The following is a 21,803-nucleotide window of genomic DNA, read 5'->3' on the forward strand; positions in this document are numbered from 1 at the left end:
TACTTTGTTCGACTGCACTACATTACCTTCATTTTGGACTTATTTTTGAAATGCTATTTGTTCGTTTGAAATGCTATTTGTTCGGGACGTCGTCCTAGAAAGATCCTTTGCCCCTACTTGCACCATACGTTAGAAACCTGCGTGTGTTTGGAAATTGCGGAAGTGTAAAGTGTTGAATGTGAGAAAAGGAATGTTAAGAACGACACAAACACCCAGCCCCAGGCCAGGGATACTAATCATTTCCAATTAAAAACCCCTGATCCGGCCGGGAATCGAACCCGGGGCCGCCGAGTGACAGGCGGACGCATTGCCCCCTACACAACGGGGCCAAACTCGTTTTGGACTTACTTATTTTCATCTTATACTCCTTACCCAAGACTCTGTCCGTACCATTCAGCAATTTCTCCAGATCTTCTGCAGTCTCGGATAAAATAACAATATCAATCAATACTGATCTGCATTTAGGGCAGTCGCCCAGGTGGCAGATTCCCTATCTGTTGCTTTCGTAGCCTTTTCCTAAATGATTTCAAAGAAATTGGAAATTTATTGAACATCTCCCTTGGTAAGTTATTCCAATCCCTAACTCCCCTTCCTATAAATGAATATTTGCCCCAGTTTGTCCTCTTGAATTCCAACTTTATCTTCATATTGTGATCTTTCCTACTTTTATAAACGCCATTCAAATTTATTCGTCTACTAATGTCATTCCACGCCATCTCTCCGCTGACAGCTCGGAACATACCACTTACATGTAACTAATCTCATTATTAGACCCGTATTGAACTATGCTATGATATACTAACAATTTGTTGGTTGTTTTGATCCACCTTCTCAATACAAATTACAGTTTGTGTTGCTAAGTTGTAATGTTACAACACTAATTTACCGGGACATGTTTCGCTTTTATTCACAAGCATCATCAGCCTATACAATTGCCTCAAGGTTTGTCACATTTGGATTGTTGTTACAAATTTCATTACATTGAATGTAAATCTAATTTCAGTGATAACAATCTTTAAAACATAAGAATAATATACACATTAAAAATTATGACAATATGATTTGCAATGTTAAAATGGAGTAACTCTTAATTCTAAAACACATTGACGTCCAAAACACAGTTTTTACAATTTCAAATTTGGCTAAAAATTGTTTGCAATGTTAAAATAAAATTGATTCAACTATAATTTGGCATTAAAATTTGAGTCATAAATATAAATATTGGATGTTAATATATAGGAGCCATAGTTTCTAAAGTGCGTTGGTTTCTAGAATGCAGTAACATTTCAGTATTGAGAATTTTAATTAAGAATTGTGCTCTCTAAATAATGTTATTTAAAAAGACTGTATAATTTTGCATCATGCGTGATTAGAGTCATGATGATAATCTAGAATTGAAGTCTTGGGTTCGTTGGAAAATGGCTTCTAGATTTGATGAGGCTTGCTGCTGCAGTTTGGCAATTTCATCAGAGGAAGTATTGACATATTTAATTCTTGTTTGTAGCGACCAGACTCTCCGTTGGAAGTTGATTGTTTTGATGTAAGTTATGGTTAAAAGGGGGCTTCAATCCAAATTTTGAGTATCTGATTATGTTTCTTTCGATTTATAGAATGGAAGAAGCATCTGGAACAAATGAAAATGAACTTAAGTAATATTGTGTGTGTGTTGTGCTTGTAACGTGAGTGTTGATGTTGCATTATCACTTACCCCTTCGTCTGCTGCTACAGAATCTTGTGGACCTTATTGCGTTACTGTGACTATTGTCTGTTGTGGTTGTACTCCTTGTGTTGTACGTATGTAAGAGCTGTTGTGAAGGGTGGGTAGGGGGTTGAGGGGAAGAGATGTTGAGCGGGGCGTTTGCTATTGACGTGCTATGTGGTAGGGAATTCTTATCTGTTGTCGAGGTGGACAGTTTCTCCAATAATCAAAAGAATCGAAAAGGGGAAGCTAATGACAGAGTTCGAAAACATATATATTTCTTTGGATCAATACTTTAATAAAGGAAAAAACTTGAATGACGCAGTCGAAATAAAAAGTCCGTTAATAGAGCAGTTGCCAACATTATTACGAAATCTCAAATCAGATAAAATCAAATTCTTTAAAATATTCAATCTAAATACACTCACAACTGAAACCATTTCGGCAACGCAAAAATGTCCCCCTCCACATAACACGCCAAAGCTTAACGCCCCGCCTGCAGGATCGTCCTCTACCCCCACCTCGACAACAGATAAGAATTCCCTACCACATAGCACGTCAATAGCAAACGCCCCGCTCAACATCTCTGCCCCTCAACCCCCTACCCACCCTTCACAACAGCTCTTTCATACGTACAACACAAGGAGTACAACCACAACAGACAATAGTCACAGTAACGCAATAAGGTCCACAAGATTCTGTAGCAGCAGACGAAGGGGTAAGTGATAATGCAACATCAACACTCACGTTACAAGCACAACACACACACAATATTACTTAAGTTCATTTTCATTTGTTCCAGATGCTTCTTCCATTCTATAAATCGAAAGAAACATAATCAGATACTCAAAATTTGGATTGAAGCCCCCTTTTAACCATAACTTACATCAAAACAATCAACTTCCAACGGAGAGTCTGGTCGCAACGAACAAGAATTAAATATGTCAATACTTCCTCTGATGAAATTGCCAAACTGCAGCAGCAAGCCTCATCAAATCTAGAAGCCATTTTCCAACGAACCCAAGACTTCAATTCTAGATTATCATCATGACTCTAATCACGCATGGTGCAAAACTATACAGTCTTTTTAAATAACATTATATAGAGAGCACAATTCTTAATTAAAATTCTCAATACTGAAATGTTACTGTATTCTAGAAACCAACGCACTTCAGAAACTATGGCTCCGATATATTAACATCCAATATTTATATTTATGACTCAAATTTTAATGCCAAATTATAGTTGAATCAATTTTATTTTAACATTGCAAACAATTTTTAGCCAAATTTGAAATTGTAAAAACTGTGTTTTGGACGTCAATGTGTTTTAGAATTAAGAGTTACTCCATTTTAACATTGCAAATCATATTGTCATAATTTTTAATGTGTATATTATTCTTATGTTTTAAATATTGTTATCACTGAAATTAGATTTACATTCAATGTAATGAAATTTGTAACAACAATCCAAATATGACAAACCTTGAGACAATTGTATAGGCTGATGATGCTTGTGAATAAAAGCAAAACATGTCCCGGTAAATTAGTGTTGTAACATTACAACTTAGCAACACAAACTGTAATTTGTATTGAAAAGGTGGATCAAAACAACCAACAAATTGTTAGTATATCATAACATACCACTTAGTCAAGCAGCTCTTCTTCTTTCGCTCAATTCATCCCAACCCAAACATTGCAACATTTTTGTAACGCTACTCTTTTGTCGGAAATCACCCAGAACAAATCGAGCTGCTTTTCTTTGGATTTTTTCCAGTTCTTGAATCAGGTAATCCTGGTGAGGGTCCCATACACTGGAACCATACTCTAGTTGGGGTCTTACCAGAGACGTATATGCACTCTCCTTTACATCCTTACTACAACCCCTAAACACCCTCATAAGCATGTGCAGAGATCTGTACCCTTTATTTACAATCCCATTTATGTGATTACCCCAATGAAGATCTTTCCGTATATTAACACCTAGATACTTACAATGATCCCCAAAAGGAACCTTCACCCCATCAACGCAGTAATTAAATCATCAGCAAATCTCAGGGTTTTGATTTCCTCTCCTTGGATCGTGATTCCCTTCCCACATTTGATTTCCTTTACTGCCTGTTCTATATAAACAATGAAACGGAGGGGGACAAGCTGCAACCTTGCCTCACTCCTTTCTGGATTTCTGCTCCTTTTTCAAAGCGCTCGATTCTTATCACTGCAGACTGTTTTTTATACAGATTGTAGATAATTCTTCATTCTCTGTATCTGATCCCAATCACCTTCAGAATCTTAAATAGCTTGGTCCAGTCAACATTATCAAATGCCTTTTCTAGATGTACGAACGCCATGTACATGGGCTTGTCTTTTATTCGATACTCTAAGATCAGACGTAAAGTCAGGATTGCTACACGTGTTCCTACATTTATTCTGAATCCAAACTGTCTCCCAGCTCAGTTTCAACTTATCTTTCCACTCTTCTGTAAATAATACATGTTAAAATTTTGCAGGCATAAGATACTAAACTAATAGTGCGGTAGTTTTCACACTTGTCAGCACTGGCCTTCTTGGGAATAGGTATAACGACATTCTGCCGAAAATCGGATTGCACTCCTCCTGTCTCATACATCTCACACACTAAATGGAATAACCTTGCCATGCTGGTTTCTCCCAAGGCAGTCAGTAATTCAGAGGGAATGTTATCAATTCCAAGTGCCTTGTTCCTATTTAGGTCTCTTAAAGCTCTGTCAAATTCTGACCTCAAAATTGAGTACAAATATGATTACATAAAACCAAATCACTGGGCACTGAGAGTCTTCTTTGCTGTAAATGATCAAAATATAAATCACCAAACTCAACCCTTTCCTTCCCTAAGCATACCAATACAAAGTTCAGAATTCAGTAACCTGCAAACACTGGGTGATACATAACCTAAAACACACAGTACTTCTGAGCTGTCTGGTATATCAACATTTAGGAGATTAAACCACAAACATTCACTGCATGTTTTACACTGCCGATTGGAGAGTTTTAATTTTGAATGGAAATGATTCTGAAAGTCATTAATCACTAATTAAAACTTGTTTTTTATTATCCATTATTTGTTGCTGTTCTCTTCGCAACTCAGAATCTTGTCTCTCAGCTGGTGTACTGCAGGTTAGGTAGCAAGGCAAATTTGGAACTTACGGGTCACAGCTTCTTCCCTCAACTTGGGAATCCTTAGAGCAAGTTTTATGACTTTTCTATCAGTTGTATCGAAGTTTCATAAACTATTATCTCCTTTTTATCAAAGTGGTGGACTCTCAGTCTCCCGCTAGCTCTGGCCGCGAAACTGGCCCCAGAACAGATTCCACAACAACCACAATCCTTCCCACTTTCATTTTGCTACTATGGACCTGATTTCTGTCTTGACGAAACACACAGTTACCAATAGACAACAGTTCATTATCACCAACAGAATCATTTATCCAACTTTCAACTACACAAATACAATCTTTCCTGCCATCACTGAAAGCCAGGTTAAAGTCCGTCAAAGAAATACACATGCTCTCTACATTTTGGTAGAAGAAATTCTTAGCGCTGTCGCCATCTTGTAGGGCTGACGGTCGTTTGAGCACATATCAAGAGAAGAGGGTGATCACAATATAACAATGAACTAAGCAATGTAATAAAAATTAATTCAGCAGGACACTTATAAGCTTCAGTAATAATGCACAACTAACTCAACAGAATGACGCAGGAAGAATGACCGACATGGCAGCAGATAGGAATGGATGTGGGTGGAGTGATTAATCTCGCTAAAGTACAAACTGCAGGGAAAGACTTCAACGGAAAGAAACTTCCCTTTCCCTTCCTCCTCCATACGCTGTCTACTACACAGCATTGAGTTCATCCTCGTTTCTTTGTGTTTGTTGACTGAACTAAAAAGTTTCAGTGTGTACTGTGTTGACCTATTGAGGTTAATCAATTGTCAGACGAAGTTAAGCTAGGTTTAAGTAATATTAATTTTCAAAAAAAGTGTCGTCAGCCAATTTTTCCTTATTTTAAAAACACGTATATTTGCTATCTTGTCACTCACATCAGTGATGACAACTGGCGTGGCCCGCAAGCCCTGCACCCCGTTTCTAATGCCACTGCTCCTAATACTAATAACATTTGGTATCTGACCGTGAGAAACATCTGATAAGCAAAATAATATTTTGATTCAATGGAATTGATAATATAGATGATATGGATGTAGATTTCTATAGAGAACCTGAAATATTTGTCCCGAATGAGTAAATTTATAATACCAATAAAACTGGTCCATTATTGGACATTTTAAATTTTCCAGCTAACTCATTCCTGGTTGCTAGCGTTTCACCTCAGTGTGCTAATTTGGTACCAACTGATGAGCCCAACTTAGCACATTGGGGTGAAACGCTAGCAACCAGGAATGAGTTAGCTGGAAAATTTATAATGTCCAATAATGGACCAGTTATATTGATATTATAAATTTACTCATTCGGGACAAATATTTCAGGTTCCCTATGGGAATCAACGCTGGCCCTGTGGTGTAGGGGTAGCGTGGCTGCCTCTTACGCGGAGGCCCCAGGTTTGATTCCCGGCCAGGTCAAGGATTTTTACCTGGACCTGAAGGCTGGTTCGAGGTCCACTCTGCCTATGTGATTAGAATTGGGGAGCTATCTGACAGTGAGATAGCGGCCCCGATCTAGAAAGCAAAGAATAAAGGCCGAGAGGATTCGTCGTGCTAACCACACGACACCTCGTAATCTGCAGGCCTTCGAGCTGAGCAGCGGTTCGCTTGGTAGGCCAAAACATTTCAAGGGCTATAGTGCCATGGGGTTTGGGTTTTGGGAATCAACATCTATATCATCTGATGGCCAGACAGGCATCAATTTTGGTAATGAGACAAAGTCTCTCATAGTTCATTGGCACCGCTGGTGGCTCCAAGTAGCCTACACAGTGGCCTTCACTGTATACACTAACCATGCGTCTTGGTGGGTGTGTTATTTACCAACTGATGAGCCCAACTTAGCACAATGGGGAGAAACGCTGGCAACCAGGAATGAGTTACCTGAAAAATTTATAATGTCCAATAACGGACCATTTATATTGGTATTATCTATGGAGTTGGCCATGCAGAAAGTATTCTGAAAATCATCTAACCTGTCAAACCATAATTCCATTATTTTAAATTAGTCTCATTAAGTAGCTGTATAAGCAAAATTAAACCTAAATCCGTGATGCAACATCCTTCTGTAAACTTTAGATGTTTCTTTATGTTTGCCGAAGGAGAATGGAGAAAGGCAAGGAAATAGTTCTACTGACCACTATGGAAACAAAGATTCCTTGGTCGCATTATGAGGAATAGAAGCAGATACGAGCTACTGTAATCCATTCTACATGGAAGATACCAGGAAAGAGAAATGTTGGGATCAGGTGCAGCTTGACATATGTGTTCATGGATTTGGTGAACCCCTTATAAAATTAATATTGCAATTTTATTTGTAAGGTCAATATTATTGTCAAAGATCAAGTAAATATTAGATACCCTCCCCCAAACTTAAAATAGGTTTTGGGGATGGAAAACGTTAATTTTGGGCCTACTCATTTCTTAGGTGCGCTCTGACTCTTCTCTGAACACAGGCAAGTGGTGAGCTGTGGGTGAGTTGGGGAAGAAAGGCAGAGGAAAAGAAGCAGCCAAAGCTAATTTTTCTACCAAAATTAAAACTAACAAAGAGCCGATCATTTTGAAGCCTTCTCAACGCTGCTCAGATGTGTCAGTCTCACATCTGGTCCATCAGCAGATAGAGTTCAAGTTATGGCAAGATTCATAGCCACATTTCACGTATGCGAGTGCATCCTACCATGTCCTGTTAGTTATTTTTATCGGTTGAATGAATCTAATTGTATTAAAATATTTTACACTGTATTGGTAGTTGTTCCTTTTGTGTTTCCGGTCAGTGACTTACTTATCTTCATAAAACAAAATGATCAGCATGAAGTTTCTTCTGGAGACTGACTAAAACTTTCACTGGAAGATCGGTGCAAAATTAAACTGTTAGGCCAGCCAAAACCCCCATTTTCCCTAATGCAGAAGCAGTCTGTTAACAGGAAAGAGTATACTCATACTTTCAAAAGTAGTATATATGAAAATAAGCATGGATTGCAAGTTATAGCATGAGAAATGACTGTTTTTCTTTCCATGTTTGATTTTCGTTAAGAGGAGAGAGAGAGAGAGCAGTTCGATCAATGCTGTAATAGCAAATTAGGGTCATTTGTTGCAAAATAATAAGAAACATGAAGGATCTAATTGAACTCCTAGCCTCAAAACTCCCAAGCCCCTACTGGTTGGGAGAAGAAGGATTTCCTGGGTAAATTATCTGAGAACCTGGTCAACAACAAACAATCACAGAGCTGTTCCAAGCAGCAATCTGTAGCTATGATGGTTGCCAACATCCGGAACGGATAAGGACCAGACAAAGAAGAAGAAGAAGAAGAATGATGAATGATGGCGATGCAATACAAAATTAGGCCAGCAATATGTTGTAAATAAAATTAATTGACAGAACATTTTGTAGAAATAGTATTAAAAATTGCCACTTACGCTTTCATGGGCCTCCATTGGGAATTCTTTTCTCTTCTTATAACAGAGAAACTTCTCCATTAGCAGGCTAGTAGTCCTTACTTCCTAACTAGGTGGGACTGTGCAGACAGTTTGCCACTGCTAAGCAGTGCCTTGGAAAGGTATGCCCTGAGGAAAATACAGTAATGCACATGCATATGGCCTAATAGCCAAAAACTTGCTTCTTTGCTGAGATGTTTTTAGTATTAAAAATTATTACAGTTCACTTGGGTATACTGTATTTCCACACATATCTCCTTGGAAACAGGATATATCATGCATGGTATCGTACAGATTTCATATTACCTTTCTACCCAACAAAGCACATATCAGGGTGTTGCTATTGCATTTATCATGAAAAAGTAATAATTCCTTAATAGCTGCAGAAACTGTGTTACATGTCCACATTATCTTTCACAGCTGGGAAACCATAATAATCTACTACTGTATACTGAGTTAATGAATTATATCACTCAACCCCACCAAAGCTCTTTCTATGCACGGTTGTGCTCCCAATTTTAGCTGTTTTAAAATTTGAGAAAATCAGTCAGAGACCTTTTCAGCTGAGAAAAGAAATGACATAATGGATTATGATTTAAATGCGCATTTGTTTCTTCAAAGTATATTGGAAATAGTGCCACAAGAGAAATCATTGTAACCTGTATGTGATTTTAAGAACAATGAAGTTGGTACAACACTGGAAAAATTGAAGACCTGGTTTTCATGACCGTATGCCCATCAAATTAGGTTTTTGGCTATTGGATAGTGTTAAGTAGGCTACATATGGTGCATACCAAAGGGATGTTAAATACAGTACAGAGAAATACTGCCAATCAGACAACGGTGTGATCCGAAACTGTAGCTTTTGGCTCTCGCAGCCAATGTTCTACCAGTTGAGCTTTGATGGCCTTCCCATTTCTCTTCTTCTAGCTATGATCCAAGCTGCAGATCTAGTACTATTGCCAGCACAACTGTAGAGTTCATTAGTTCCCTGCTGTGGGCTATTCTATCAGACCATTTGAGCTCTGTACTTTACATCCCTCTGCCATATATTACTCGACAACCTAATCTGATGACTAGAAAATATACCTAATATCTATAAACAAGTTTGTAAAATTAAATCACTTCTTTATAAGTCCAGTAGTTGGAAAATAGGCACAAGATTTACAAAACATTCACAAGTACCCATTGCTTCCAGATATAGCATGATATGTCTTTGCGATTTTAATAATGGCCTGGTTCGGGTCTTTTGAGTTGATGTCATTGATCAACCTGCATGTCTATGATGATGGGGCCCTACCCAGAGTGAAATTGAATGTTGGAGACTTCGTATACACCCAGTCTCCAAGCGGGAGGAATTAACCAATGAAGGTTACAAACTCGGGACCCCCTGAAGGACCCCTTGAACTAAAGGCTATCATGCTAATCAGTAAGTCATTAGGGTTGCCAGATGTACGGTTTTGCTCAGAACAATACGGGTTTTTCTCATTTTGTTCCGCGTACGGTGCACCCTTCAAACCGTACGCCCAATGATCCGTGCTTTTTAAATATCGCGGTTTAGACAATAGTATAGTATCGAAAAAGTGCGCGGTTATGATGAAAATATTCTGTATTCTGATTTCTGACCAATGATCTGCCATCACAGTTGAGAACAGCGCCTCTGGCAGTGTGCTAGCGGTACTAGCGGGCATGAAGAGCATGAGTCTCCTCCATTTTATTCTTGAGTTGCATTGTGATTGGAAGCAGTACGTGTGCAGTAAACAAGAAATTGTTTTCTCATAGTGTTTCCCATCAGCTGTGAGGTATTTCAACGAAAAACTATACATTTGTAACAGAATTATACACTTCTATGAAGATGCGGACGAAAGTGCTATAAAAATGTCTCAACAAATTTATAACAGAATTTCGGAGCATGGTTTAATGTTGTCCCAGATTTCAATCTATACTGCTGACAACATAAATTCTAATTTTAGGAAAAACAATTCTGTATATGTACACCTAAAGGCAGAAAATCCAACCTTGGTTAAGTCTTAATTGTTGTGCACATGTTGTTCACAATTCATGTAAAGCTGGGATGAATTCTATGTCAATTGATATTAAAATGTTGATAGTTAAAGTACCGGTATTCAATTACTTTTCAAATTCAGCAAAACGAGTTTTACACTTAAAATAATTATTTCAGTTTCTTGATATTAAATACAATAATTTGTGAAGACATGTGCCAACAAGATGGCTTTCTATAAAGCCTGTTATTGAAAGACTGCTGAGAAACCTCCCAACGATAGTATCCTATTTTTTAAGTGTTGAAGACTGTCCAGTATTCATTAAGAAATATTCGTTAGGTTCCTCAGAATCAGATTCTGGTAAGCAAACACTTCTAGTAGAATTGTGTCTACATTTTTCGATACATTCAGCAAATGTTTCAATAATAATAATAATAATAATAATAATAATAATAATAATAATAATAATAATAATAATAATAATAATAATAATAATAATAATAATAATAATAATAATTTCATGTGGCTATTACTAGCCGAGTGCAGCCTTTGTAAGGCAGACCCTCCAATCAGGGTGGGCGGCATCTGCCATGTGTAGGTAACTGCGTGTTATTGTGGTGGAGGATAGTGTTATATGTGGTGTGTGAGTTGCAGGGATGTTGGGGACAGCACAAACACCCAGCCCCCGGGCCATTGGAATTAACCAATGAAGGTTAAAATCCCCGACCCGGCCGGGAATTGAACCCGGGATCTCTGAACCGAAGGCCAGTACGCTGACCATTCAGCCAACGAGTCGGACAATGTTTTCAATAAGGCAGTTCTTAGTCTTGAAAAGAGTGATCTGACAGCCTGTGAGTTATATACTGTTATTAAATGTTTGAAAATGCAACAGGAACAGAGAATGGGGGAAATAATTTTTTGTTACAAAGTGACTTGCACATTAAGTAAATTGAATGATTTGTTTACTGGGGAAGTTAAGGTCTGTGAAAATGATTTTATACATGTCTGTGAGGTTTGTGTTAATTATCTATGTAAATGGTTTAATTTTAGTGATTATTGTAATGTTTATTCACTGATGAATTGTATAACTCTTAAAAAACAACTCAGCTCAGTTCAGCAAGATTTTAAAGTTATTGGAGACACTAGATTTACAGCAAAAGCTGAATATTGATGATATGTGTTCAGAATTTGTAGAAATAGTCAATTTGTTTTCTGGTGAGGGTGGTGTTGGTGAAAAGCTAAAACTAGCTCTCCTAAGTAAAACAATACCAGACAGGTGGGTATATATCACAGGTTTAATTGGCCCAGAAAAACTGAAGGACATTTTGATGGTACTTAAGTCTGTCTTAAGTATATTTCCATCGAATGCATATACTGAAAGAATATTTTCAGTAATGGCAATAAAATGGTGAGATGACAGAAACAGGTGCTCAGTAGATTTAATAAAAAAATGAACTTCTTGTGTACTTCAACTAAGATGAGAATTGTAAGGAATTTCTGAAAGTTTTGTTGAATAAAAAACTGTTACAAATTGCTTCTTCAAATGACAAGTACTTGTGAAATGTTAATTTCAATATAAAGACTAACGCATTATTAGTGTGTAATAAATTAGTACCTACAAATTTCATGCTGACGCTGTTATATTATTACCGGTATTTATTTGTTAATATAACCCTGGTCTCTTCTCTTAATCATGGCTATGGTGCCTTAATTTACCGCTATATGCCAAGGAAATGGAAGTGTTCCTTATTTGCCATCCGGAAATCTGGCAACCCTATAAGTCACGGAGCTGGATATCTTTGCATTGTGTGTCAGTATTATCACGCAATTGTATGAAAAGTATTTTTTGCTTGCTTGGTCATACTCACATGCGTACAGTTCTTCAATTATCAAGGAGCTCATCTCTTCGTGTAAGTTTTGTATCATACTGTATTTTAGTCACCAGTGTGTTCAGATATTCTAGTCCTTATTCTTCTTGTTCATTTTTTGTTTTCTTCTGCAGCAATGGTACACGGCGCAGATCCAACTGCTCTGCAACTGGTTATCAGAAAGACTGGACCATTCTCTTCACTTGTACCAGTGTACGTGTTTAGCACATGTCGTTAAGGTTTGTAACTTTTACTATTTTAGAATTTCGTTTGAGAAAAGTTTAGACTAGTACGCGAACCTTTTCTTGAGCCCTAGTTCCCATTCAACACTATGGAGCTCAGGGCTCAAGAAACGTTTCACGTACTATACTTCAAGCAGCAAAGTACGCCTGAAAATTTATTCCCATCTGGCTTGAGTAGTTTTTGAAAGGGATACTTTTCTGATGTAAGATAAATTGGGAGAGAGGAGACATTAATGGTCTTTAAGGGTATTAGAGTCAAGCCTGATGTGATAAGATATACAAGAACTCTATTGTCAATTATTAACTCGTCAATGAAACAGATTCAATTCTTTCCAAATCTTCATACTGTCAGGAAGGTGTATGTTCAATGGACTCTTGGAACACTGCCACGTTGACCCCTACATAAAGGTAAGTTACTACCACATATAGTGTGAAGTTCTAAATGAGGAATTAGGAATAAGGTACAGTTTTTCAAACAGTGTACAAGGTCTCTGATGAAACATACATATACAATAAATCACAATTTGTTGTTGGTTCCCTGCTGCAGAAAGGAAAATTCCAGACTTAATTCATGTCAGTTTAAGGCGTGAGATGCAATGGCTCAAAACATTTACTGGTTTTCGCCAGTAATGTGCCACTGTTTTGAAAAGTGAACACTCAGGGGGCTGCATGTACTTGCAAGGAAACTGTTTGGCTTGGATCAGACTAACTGCAATGAAAACTGGTAGGATGATCAATTAAGACAGCATAACATCACTGCATGCCCATTGTAGTTCCCAACAGGAATCCAGCAGTTTCCTCATATGTTTATGTGAAGATGAGCAAGATTTCATACTGCATAATATGAAAGAATGAATTAATAGAATACCCTTACCTCCCAATCACGAATTTTCACCAACTGGAGAGTCTTTGTTTATTGTAATCATAACTATTAATACGATTAGCCTTTGTAAGTACTACAAAATAGCAAAGATGTTACAATTAACCCCTTAGTGACGGGGAACATTATTGTGCCGCTTCTCAGCGGACGGAGGTGATTCAGGTGTGAGCACTAAGAAAATGCAGTGAACTCTTAAAATATTCACTGCCGCAATAGTTTATCTCAGATTGTTTTCAAACGTTTACAGTAGAGACTCAAAGGAATGTAGTTTACATTCATTAACTTTATATTTACCTTATAGTCTACTAATGGAGAAGAGACCTTGGACATTTTATATGGAATGAGAGTGACGTTCTTGTCTTTGCGTTATTTCACAATGCAATGAAAACTAGGGTATTCGTTGCCTTGGGAACATTGAGGGGGAGAACCAGTAACAATGGTTCAAAGATTCAGTTAGCATAGATCTCAGGTTAAAGAGACGATTGGTTCATGAGTAAGAGGGCATGAACTTTGGCGTGTTTCCATTACTTGGTCTTGCGCATCGTGCACTTCCAAGCCATATGTTACGTGTCTATTTTCACTTTGCTCAGTTTAGTCTGGTGTACTGCTGTTCTCCTCTCCTTTATTAAAACTGATCACTTCACACTCATTCAAACTGCTCTGTACCATGCTTCTGCACCCCAAAGTGACAGCGAGTCAAGTAATTGTGAGTTGTAAGAGGTTTCGAGGTGTTGAATGAATTATAGGAATCCTCACCCGATTATGTCAACATGCATATCAGTGTAAATATGGTGATTAATACTATTATTCTTCATAAGGAAACATCATTTTGTGTTACATACATCCGCTAGAATGCAGCAGAAATGTAAGGCTATTTGCTCTCAAGCTGAACTATTTCAAACTATATAGAAAGAAGAAAATAAACACTGATTTGGGCGGACCCATACATACAGGGAAGGCGGAGATCTTCACCCTCAAAGATACACCATTTCCATCTCGACAACTTGAAACAATTTCAAGCTAGAATAAAATTAATTTTGGTATACAGGGTTTTATACCACTCATGGAGGTCAGCATCGTGTGAAGAAAAGGAGGTTTATACGACGTATGGAGATTGGCGTTAGGGATAACAAAGTTTTACAAGAAATAATTAAAATGCAGTTTACTAGTATATATCCCATAAATATAACTTGGGTGTTCTTTAAAAGTTGGAAAACATTAACGTGCTGAGGTATTTTATGGATTTTAACTAATAGAGTCAAGGATACCTCCTTATGTATATCCTTGCTACATATATAGCAAACTAGCTGATGTACCCGTACTTCGCTACGGGATTTTCAGAAAGACTGACTTAGTGGTTTTCCTAACTGAATTCAACTTGGTCATTACAAAAACGTCAGTAGGAATGTAGCGATTCAAAGCAATGTTATCATATAAAATACTCGATCAAATGAAAAACCGCACAATTTCTCACTTTCAACGAACAGTGATACGGTGCCGATCTAACAGTCCAAAGTTCCAGAGCTGGAATAATCAGGTCACAGACTGCTGTGAACACTCCTGTGTCATTATTCTGTTAAATATGCACACTACTCATTCCAATCAGTGCCTCAGAGTAGGGATTGAATAGCTCAAATGCTATGATGAACCAGTGTGTTACGTACCAGTAATATCAGAAAATGTATGAACCAGAGGAATGGCATGCTAATGAAGAAAGTTATCTAACTCCCAAGCTATTTCCCGCCAATATACAGGCAGGCTGTTACACTCGGTACGACTAGGCGAGTTGGCCGTGTGGTTATGGGCATGCAGCTGTGAGCTTCCATCCGAGAGATAGTGGATTAGAACACCACTGCCGGCATCCCTGAAGATGGTATTCCGTGGTTTCCCATTTTCACACCAGTCACACCAGGCTGTACCTTAATTAAAGCCAAGGCCGCTTCCTTCACACCCCTATTCCTTTCCTATCCCATCGTCGCCATAAGACCTACCTGTGTCGGTGCGACGTAAAGTAAATTTTAAAAAACCTTGATACGCTGCAGTAATCCTATCTATCGGGGATGAGTGGAAACAGAAGACAAAAAGCACACCACAACAAACAATGGTAAATGTAATGTTATTGTTGATAAAGTTTATGAGCTCTCTATATTGCAGGCCTTCACATTAGTTTTCTTTCGATTCTGTGATATTAGGGCGTCTTACAAAATTATTTATATCATAGACTGTAGTTCCTTATTCTCAGATTTTACATACCGATTTTCACTAAATTCTGTTTACCCATTTTCTCGTGACTCGGCGCTGATATGGACTTAGTAACAAAAATCCAAATTCATGAATATCCCTGTGATTACATGTGGTACGGTAACAATGTATAAGACATAAGTGATCGGAAATTTAATAACTTCTTACATAACTACTACTAACTTACGACATAACTAAAGTTATGTTAGTTATGTAGTATTTATCGATACAACCACTAATAACATAAATAACTTATTTGAGAATTACATTTCATGCCTTCCCCTAAACTACCATTTTACTTAGCGTCAATAAAATAATTTGTAGTCTAGATTGTAGTGGTTCATCACCCGACTTTGCATACCAATTTTCATTAAATTCTCTTCAGCCGTTTTCTCGTGATGCGTGTACATACATACATACAGACAGACAGGCAGACAGAAATTACGGAAAAGTAAAAAATGGATTTCCTTGTTACTGTGGACATGACCGATACAGAAATACCATTCTTTTCAAATTCTGAGCAATGTACAGACAAAACTCTTATCTATATATGTAAAATAACATGTCCTGACTGACTGACTGACTGACTGACTGACTGACTGACTGACTGACTGACAGATTCATCATCGCCGAGCAAAAACTACTGGATATAAAGAAATGAAATTTTGAGGATACATTTGTATTACAACTAGCTGATGTACCCGTGCTTTGCTACGGGATTCTCAGAAAGACTGACTTTGTGGTTTTCCTAACTGAATTCAACATTGGTCATTACAAAAACGTCAGTAGGAATGTAGCAAAAAAAGCAATGTTATCACATAAAATACTCTATGAAATGAAAAACTGCACATTTTATCACTTTTAACGAACAGTACTACGGTGCCAATCTAACAGTCCAAAGTTCCAGAGCTGGAATGACCAGGCCACAGACTGCCGTGAACACTCTTCTGCCATTATTCCATTAAATACGCATACTGCTCATTCCAATCATTGCCTCAGAGTAGGGATTGTATAACTCGAATGCTATGATGAATCAGTGTGTTACGTATCAGTAGTATGAGAAAATTTACGAACCAGAGGAATGGCATGCTAAAGAAGAAAGATATCTAACTCTCCATCTACTTCCTGTTAACAGTCAGGCAGGCTGTTACACTCAGTACGACAGGGCGAGTTGGCCGTGTGATTAGGGGTGCGCAGCTGTGAGTTTGCATCCGGGAGATAGTGGATTCGAACCCTACTGTCGACAGCCCTGAAGATGGTATTCTGTGGTTTCCCATTTTCACAGCAGGCAAATGCAGGGGCTGTACCTTAATTAATGGGAAAGGCCGCTTCCTTCACACTCCTACACCTTTCCTATCCCATCGTCGCCATAAGACCTATCTGTATCCATGCGACGTAAAGCAAATAAAGAAAATACTCAGTACGCAATAGTAATCCTATCTACCGGGGATGAGTGGCAACAGAAGGCACAAAGCACATCACAACAAACAATGGTCAATGTAATGTTATTGTTGATCAATATATGAGCTTTCCATATTGTGGGCCTTCACAGTTAGTTTTAATTCGGCTCTGTGATGTGTAAAATTATTTATAGCGTAGACTGTAATTCCTTATTCTCCGACTTTACATACCGATTTTCATTCAATTCTCTTTACCCATTTTCTCATGACTCGGCGCAGATATGTACTTAGAAACAAAACTCTAAATTCATGAATATCTTTGTGATCATAGCCGGTACGGTAACAATATGCAAGACATTAATGATCGGAAATTTAATACTATATAACTTTAGTTATGTAGTATTTATCAATACGACCTCTAATAACAAATATTTGAGAATTAAATTTTAGGCCTTCCCTTAAACTACCATTTCACTCAGCGTGAATAAAATTATTTATGGCGTAGATTATACCGACTTATTCTCCGACTTTGCATACCGATTTTCATTAAGATAGAACCACTAATAACATATATATATTTGAGAATTAAATTTTGGGCCTTCCCCTTAACTACCATTCTTCTCAGCGTGAATACAATTATTTATATTGTGGATTGTAGCAACGTATTTCCCGACTTCGCATACCGATTTTCATTAAAATACAACCAGTAATAACATAAATATGTGAGAATTAAATTTTAGTCCTTACCCTAAACTACCATTTCACTCCGCGTGAATACAATTATTTATAGCCTATATTGTAGCGACTTATTTCCCTTCTTTGTCTACCGATTTCCATTAAGATACTACCACTAATAACATAAATATTTTAAAATTAAATTTTTGGCATTCCACTAAACTGCCATTTCACTCAGAGTGCATGGCTTAGATTATATCGACTTATTACCCCGAGTTTGCATACCGATTTTCATTAAGACACGACCACTAATAACATAAATATTTGATAATTAAATTTCAGGCCTTCCCCTAAACTACCAATTCACTCAGCGTGAATAAGATAATTTATAGCCTAGATTGTAGCGGTTCATCATCAGACTTTACATACCGATTTTCATTAAATTCTCTTCAGCCGTTTTCTCGTGATGCATGTACATGCATACATACATACATACATACATACATACATACATACATACATACATACATACATACATACATACAGGCAGAAATTACGGAAAAGTAAAAATGCATTTCCTTGTTACTGTGGACATGACGATACAGAAATACCATTATTATCAAATTCTGAGCAATGTACAGACAAAACTCTTATTTTATATATATATATTGTACCGGGAACACCGCTACGAGAGAAGTCCGAAGTATGTTTGTTGAACTTCGCGCGAGATGGAAGGTAGGCAGCCCGCCGAACGCAGTGACGTGCCCAGCGAGTGACGTGGCCGCCGTAAGCCAGCTATCCGCTACCATATATGGTAATGTTCCAGCTCATCCTCAAAAGTACATTTCGAGCTACTTTATCGCTATTTTGACACTGCCAACTTAAAAGCCTTTACAATGGACACCATCTCTTAAGATTTCAAGAAAATCCACCGAGTATTATAGAAGTTATAAGGGTAGATAGTACCCGAGTTCTAGACACTTCCATGCGAACGTGTATAAAAGGAGGCCCACCCGACCTACGAATTCAGTGGGTCTGTCACTCCGCCGTCTCTGTGACACGGGTGACAGGAGAAGTATTGTGTGTGTCGAACTTCTAGTCGACAGTCTGCGAAATCCAAGTTCGGTATTTTCTCTAACAAGTGTTGTATCAGGACTTTATCATATTCTTGAAGTGCCTGAATGCGACTTTGTTTTCTGCGAGCATCGTATTGGAACTTTGTCATATTGACACATTGGAACTTTGTTTTTTTCTTGTGTGTGTCGTGATTGGACTTTGATATTTTCTTAAAGTGCCATATAAGAACTTTGTTTTTTTCTGAAGCGTCTCATTGGAACTTAGTTATTTTCGCCAAGTGTCGCGATAAGACTTTATTATTTTCTTAAAGTGACATACTGGAACATTGTCATCGGAACTTTATTTTCTTCGAGTGTCGTGTTGGGACTTTAATATAGCGACACGTTGGAACTTTATTTTCTTCGAGTGTCGTGTTGGGACTTTAAAATTTTGACACCACGGAACTTTATTTTCTTCGAGTGTCGTGTTGGGACTTTAACATTTTGGCACATTGGAACTTTGTTATTTCTACACATTGGAACTTTGTTGTTTTTTTTTTAGTGCCACATAAGGACTTACTTATTCGACGACGATTGAAAGGACTTTGAATTTTCACGAGTGTTGTGTACCGCATTGAACTGACGTTTCGAACTTATTCGAACTTGTATTTTCTGAATCAATTTCTGGAACATTGGAACTTTCCGAGCGTGTAGGATGAACTTGTGCCCCACCAACATAAACCTTCGTGTGAACGATGTGACTTGTTTTCTCAAGTGCCTCATTGAATTTACGCCTTGTAAAGACTATGAAACTTAGGGGACATTAAACATTACGTTTAATTGTGAAATATGCAATGCTTTCCAAGTGCTGCACAGGGACTTATGTTTTGATTCTTAAAGACTGTGACAATTCAGAATACGCATATCGCATTTCCAGAAAGCCTAGAACTTTCCAGTATTTTGAGTGATCCATAATTTATGAAGTCAGACTTTTTCTTTCAAATATTATTTTCTTTAATGGCTATTCACTTCGCCTATTAATGCAACAGGACAGTTTCCGAGTGCTACTTATTCAGTTCATTGCCAATATGTTTTAAATCTTCAGAACTATGCATTTAGGACTGCAGTGACAGTAATCCTCTAGAACATTCTGACTTACAGTGAGCTTGCATTATGAACTTGCATTTCTACCAGTACTTGTTCTTCGAGTGATTATTCCAGAACGTTTTGATTTAATATCTAGAGTGCAGTAACCATAATTAAAAGGTCATATCTGTTCAGACAGTTCCCTGAATGTGTGGAGTGCCGTGCAGGAAATTCATGTGTGAATTACGTCTCGAATCGAACCCAGGAACGTGTGCCAATCCTCGAGACATTTCAGAACGTCGGGACATTCCAGAACGTCGAGATTTCCAGAACGTCGAGACACTTCCAGAACCTCCAGACATTCCAGAACTCCTCATCCGAGCAGGTGTGGTCCCTGCCCAGTCGATGTCCAGCACCATCCCAGGACTTGGAGGTACCAACCAGCCACGACACTTCCACGCTGCTGTGCGAAGGTGATATGAACTTGCTTTTGATGATCAATAAACTCAAGTTATCAAAATAATCTCTCAAATTGATAACTATACCTCTCTCTGTTCCAGCTCCAATGATAAAGCCACTCCCTAGGTTAAGAATCATGCTCGTTCATTTAATATCAAGCGCCTTAAAGATATGAACACATTTTTACGGGTACAATATATATAGACTAGCAAGATATCCGTGCTTCGCTACGATATAATAATGAACTTTATAATTGAATGCTGAACGTTTTATATATAATCCGCCGAAATTCGCGATCTGACTCGTTTTCTGAGAGAATCCGCCAAAATTCGCGATCTGACTCGTTTTCTGAGAGACTACAGCAAAGTTCCTACCATTCTTCAATCTTTCCTTCCAGCAATCGATTTCGTACTTCCGGGCTAGATCCAGGTATTTCACCCGGTCAGTTGGTTCAATAAATCTTTGTTATCTTTTCCTATAAGCATTTTTAATATGGATGAAATCCTTGAGGAGATCTGGTGTAGTGTCTTGAGTGACTTGGCGGTACTGAACCCGCGGCCGGACTGCATTCGTAATCATTACCCGGCCAGGACCCGTTTCCAGCGCAGTCCGCACATTTTGACGACGGTCCAGAACATTATTATTATTATTATTATTATTATTATTATTATTATTATTAAACCACAGCAAGATGCAAAACCGCTACTTGGCGGTAAATTGCATCTACTGCCATTGCCATTGTTGACAATGTGACCAGCACCATTGTCGCGCGTAGCCAAGTGCGCGGGATATCTAGCGATACGAATAATATACCGTACTTCCTTGACTTTATTACAGAGGTGAACAATTACACGGTGAATATCATTCCTATCGTTTATTACAAATGTGTTTAAATTTTTATTGATTTGCCAGGAGAATCTACTGTAATCTAACTTTAAGTTCTCCAAAGGAAAAGATGGCTCTTCAGAACGAGCCCAAGAAAGATTAAAAATGATCGGCTTATGATCAGAATAATTACAGTATATTATGAACAGTAAAATCAATTGGTCTCAACTCCTTTTTCACCCCACCACCGTTAAGTTGATTTACCACACACCCCTCCCCGCCAAGGGGAAGAAGGCGTATTTCTTTATGTTTAAAGGAGATTCCAAATACCAATATTCACATCTGTTACCTTCAGTTATGAGATATGAGTATCCCCATCAAAATAAATTTTTCACTTCCTTTCACCCCCCCCCCCCCACATAAGTGGATTTTTCGGCTAAAAATACTTGTTTCTTTAATAGTAAAGAATCTTCTAAATACCAAATATCATGACTGTAACATCTTCAGTTTTGAGATATGTGTCCTCACAAAAGAAATTCAACTCTCTTTCATCCCCCCCCCCCCCACCAGAAGTTTTCTCCCCAAAAACGCGTTTTTCTTTGTTTTTAATGGAGATCCAAATAGCAGTTGTCACGTCCGTAAAAGCTTTTGTTTTTATTAGATGTAAGTATCCTCATACGATTAATTCAATTAATTTTTCAATTCTTTCACCACCACCACCCATCATTGGATTTTCCGAGAAT

General features: G+C 37.9%; 1 protein-coding gene across 1 annotated transcript in view; it reads left to right on the forward strand.

Annotated features, from left to right (window-relative positions):
- Cadps (calcium-dependent secretion activator 1) overlaps positions 1-21,803 on the forward strand; it is a 609,066-nt gene that overhangs the window by 479,660 nt on the left and 107,603 nt on the right. The window contains exon 31 of the mRNA XM_068226018.1: positions 12,332-12,436. Within this exon, the coding sequence (XP_068082119.1) occupies positions 12,332-12,436 (105 nt within the window). The remainder of the gene's footprint in view (positions 1-12,331; positions 12,437-21,803) is intronic.

This window comes from Anabrus simplex, chromosome 2, assembly GCF_040414725.1.
Source record: "Anabrus simplex isolate iqAnaSimp1 chromosome 2, ASM4041472v1, whole genome shotgun sequence".
NCBI lineage: Eukaryota > Metazoa > Arthropoda > Insecta > Orthoptera > Tettigoniidae > Anabrus > Anabrus simplex.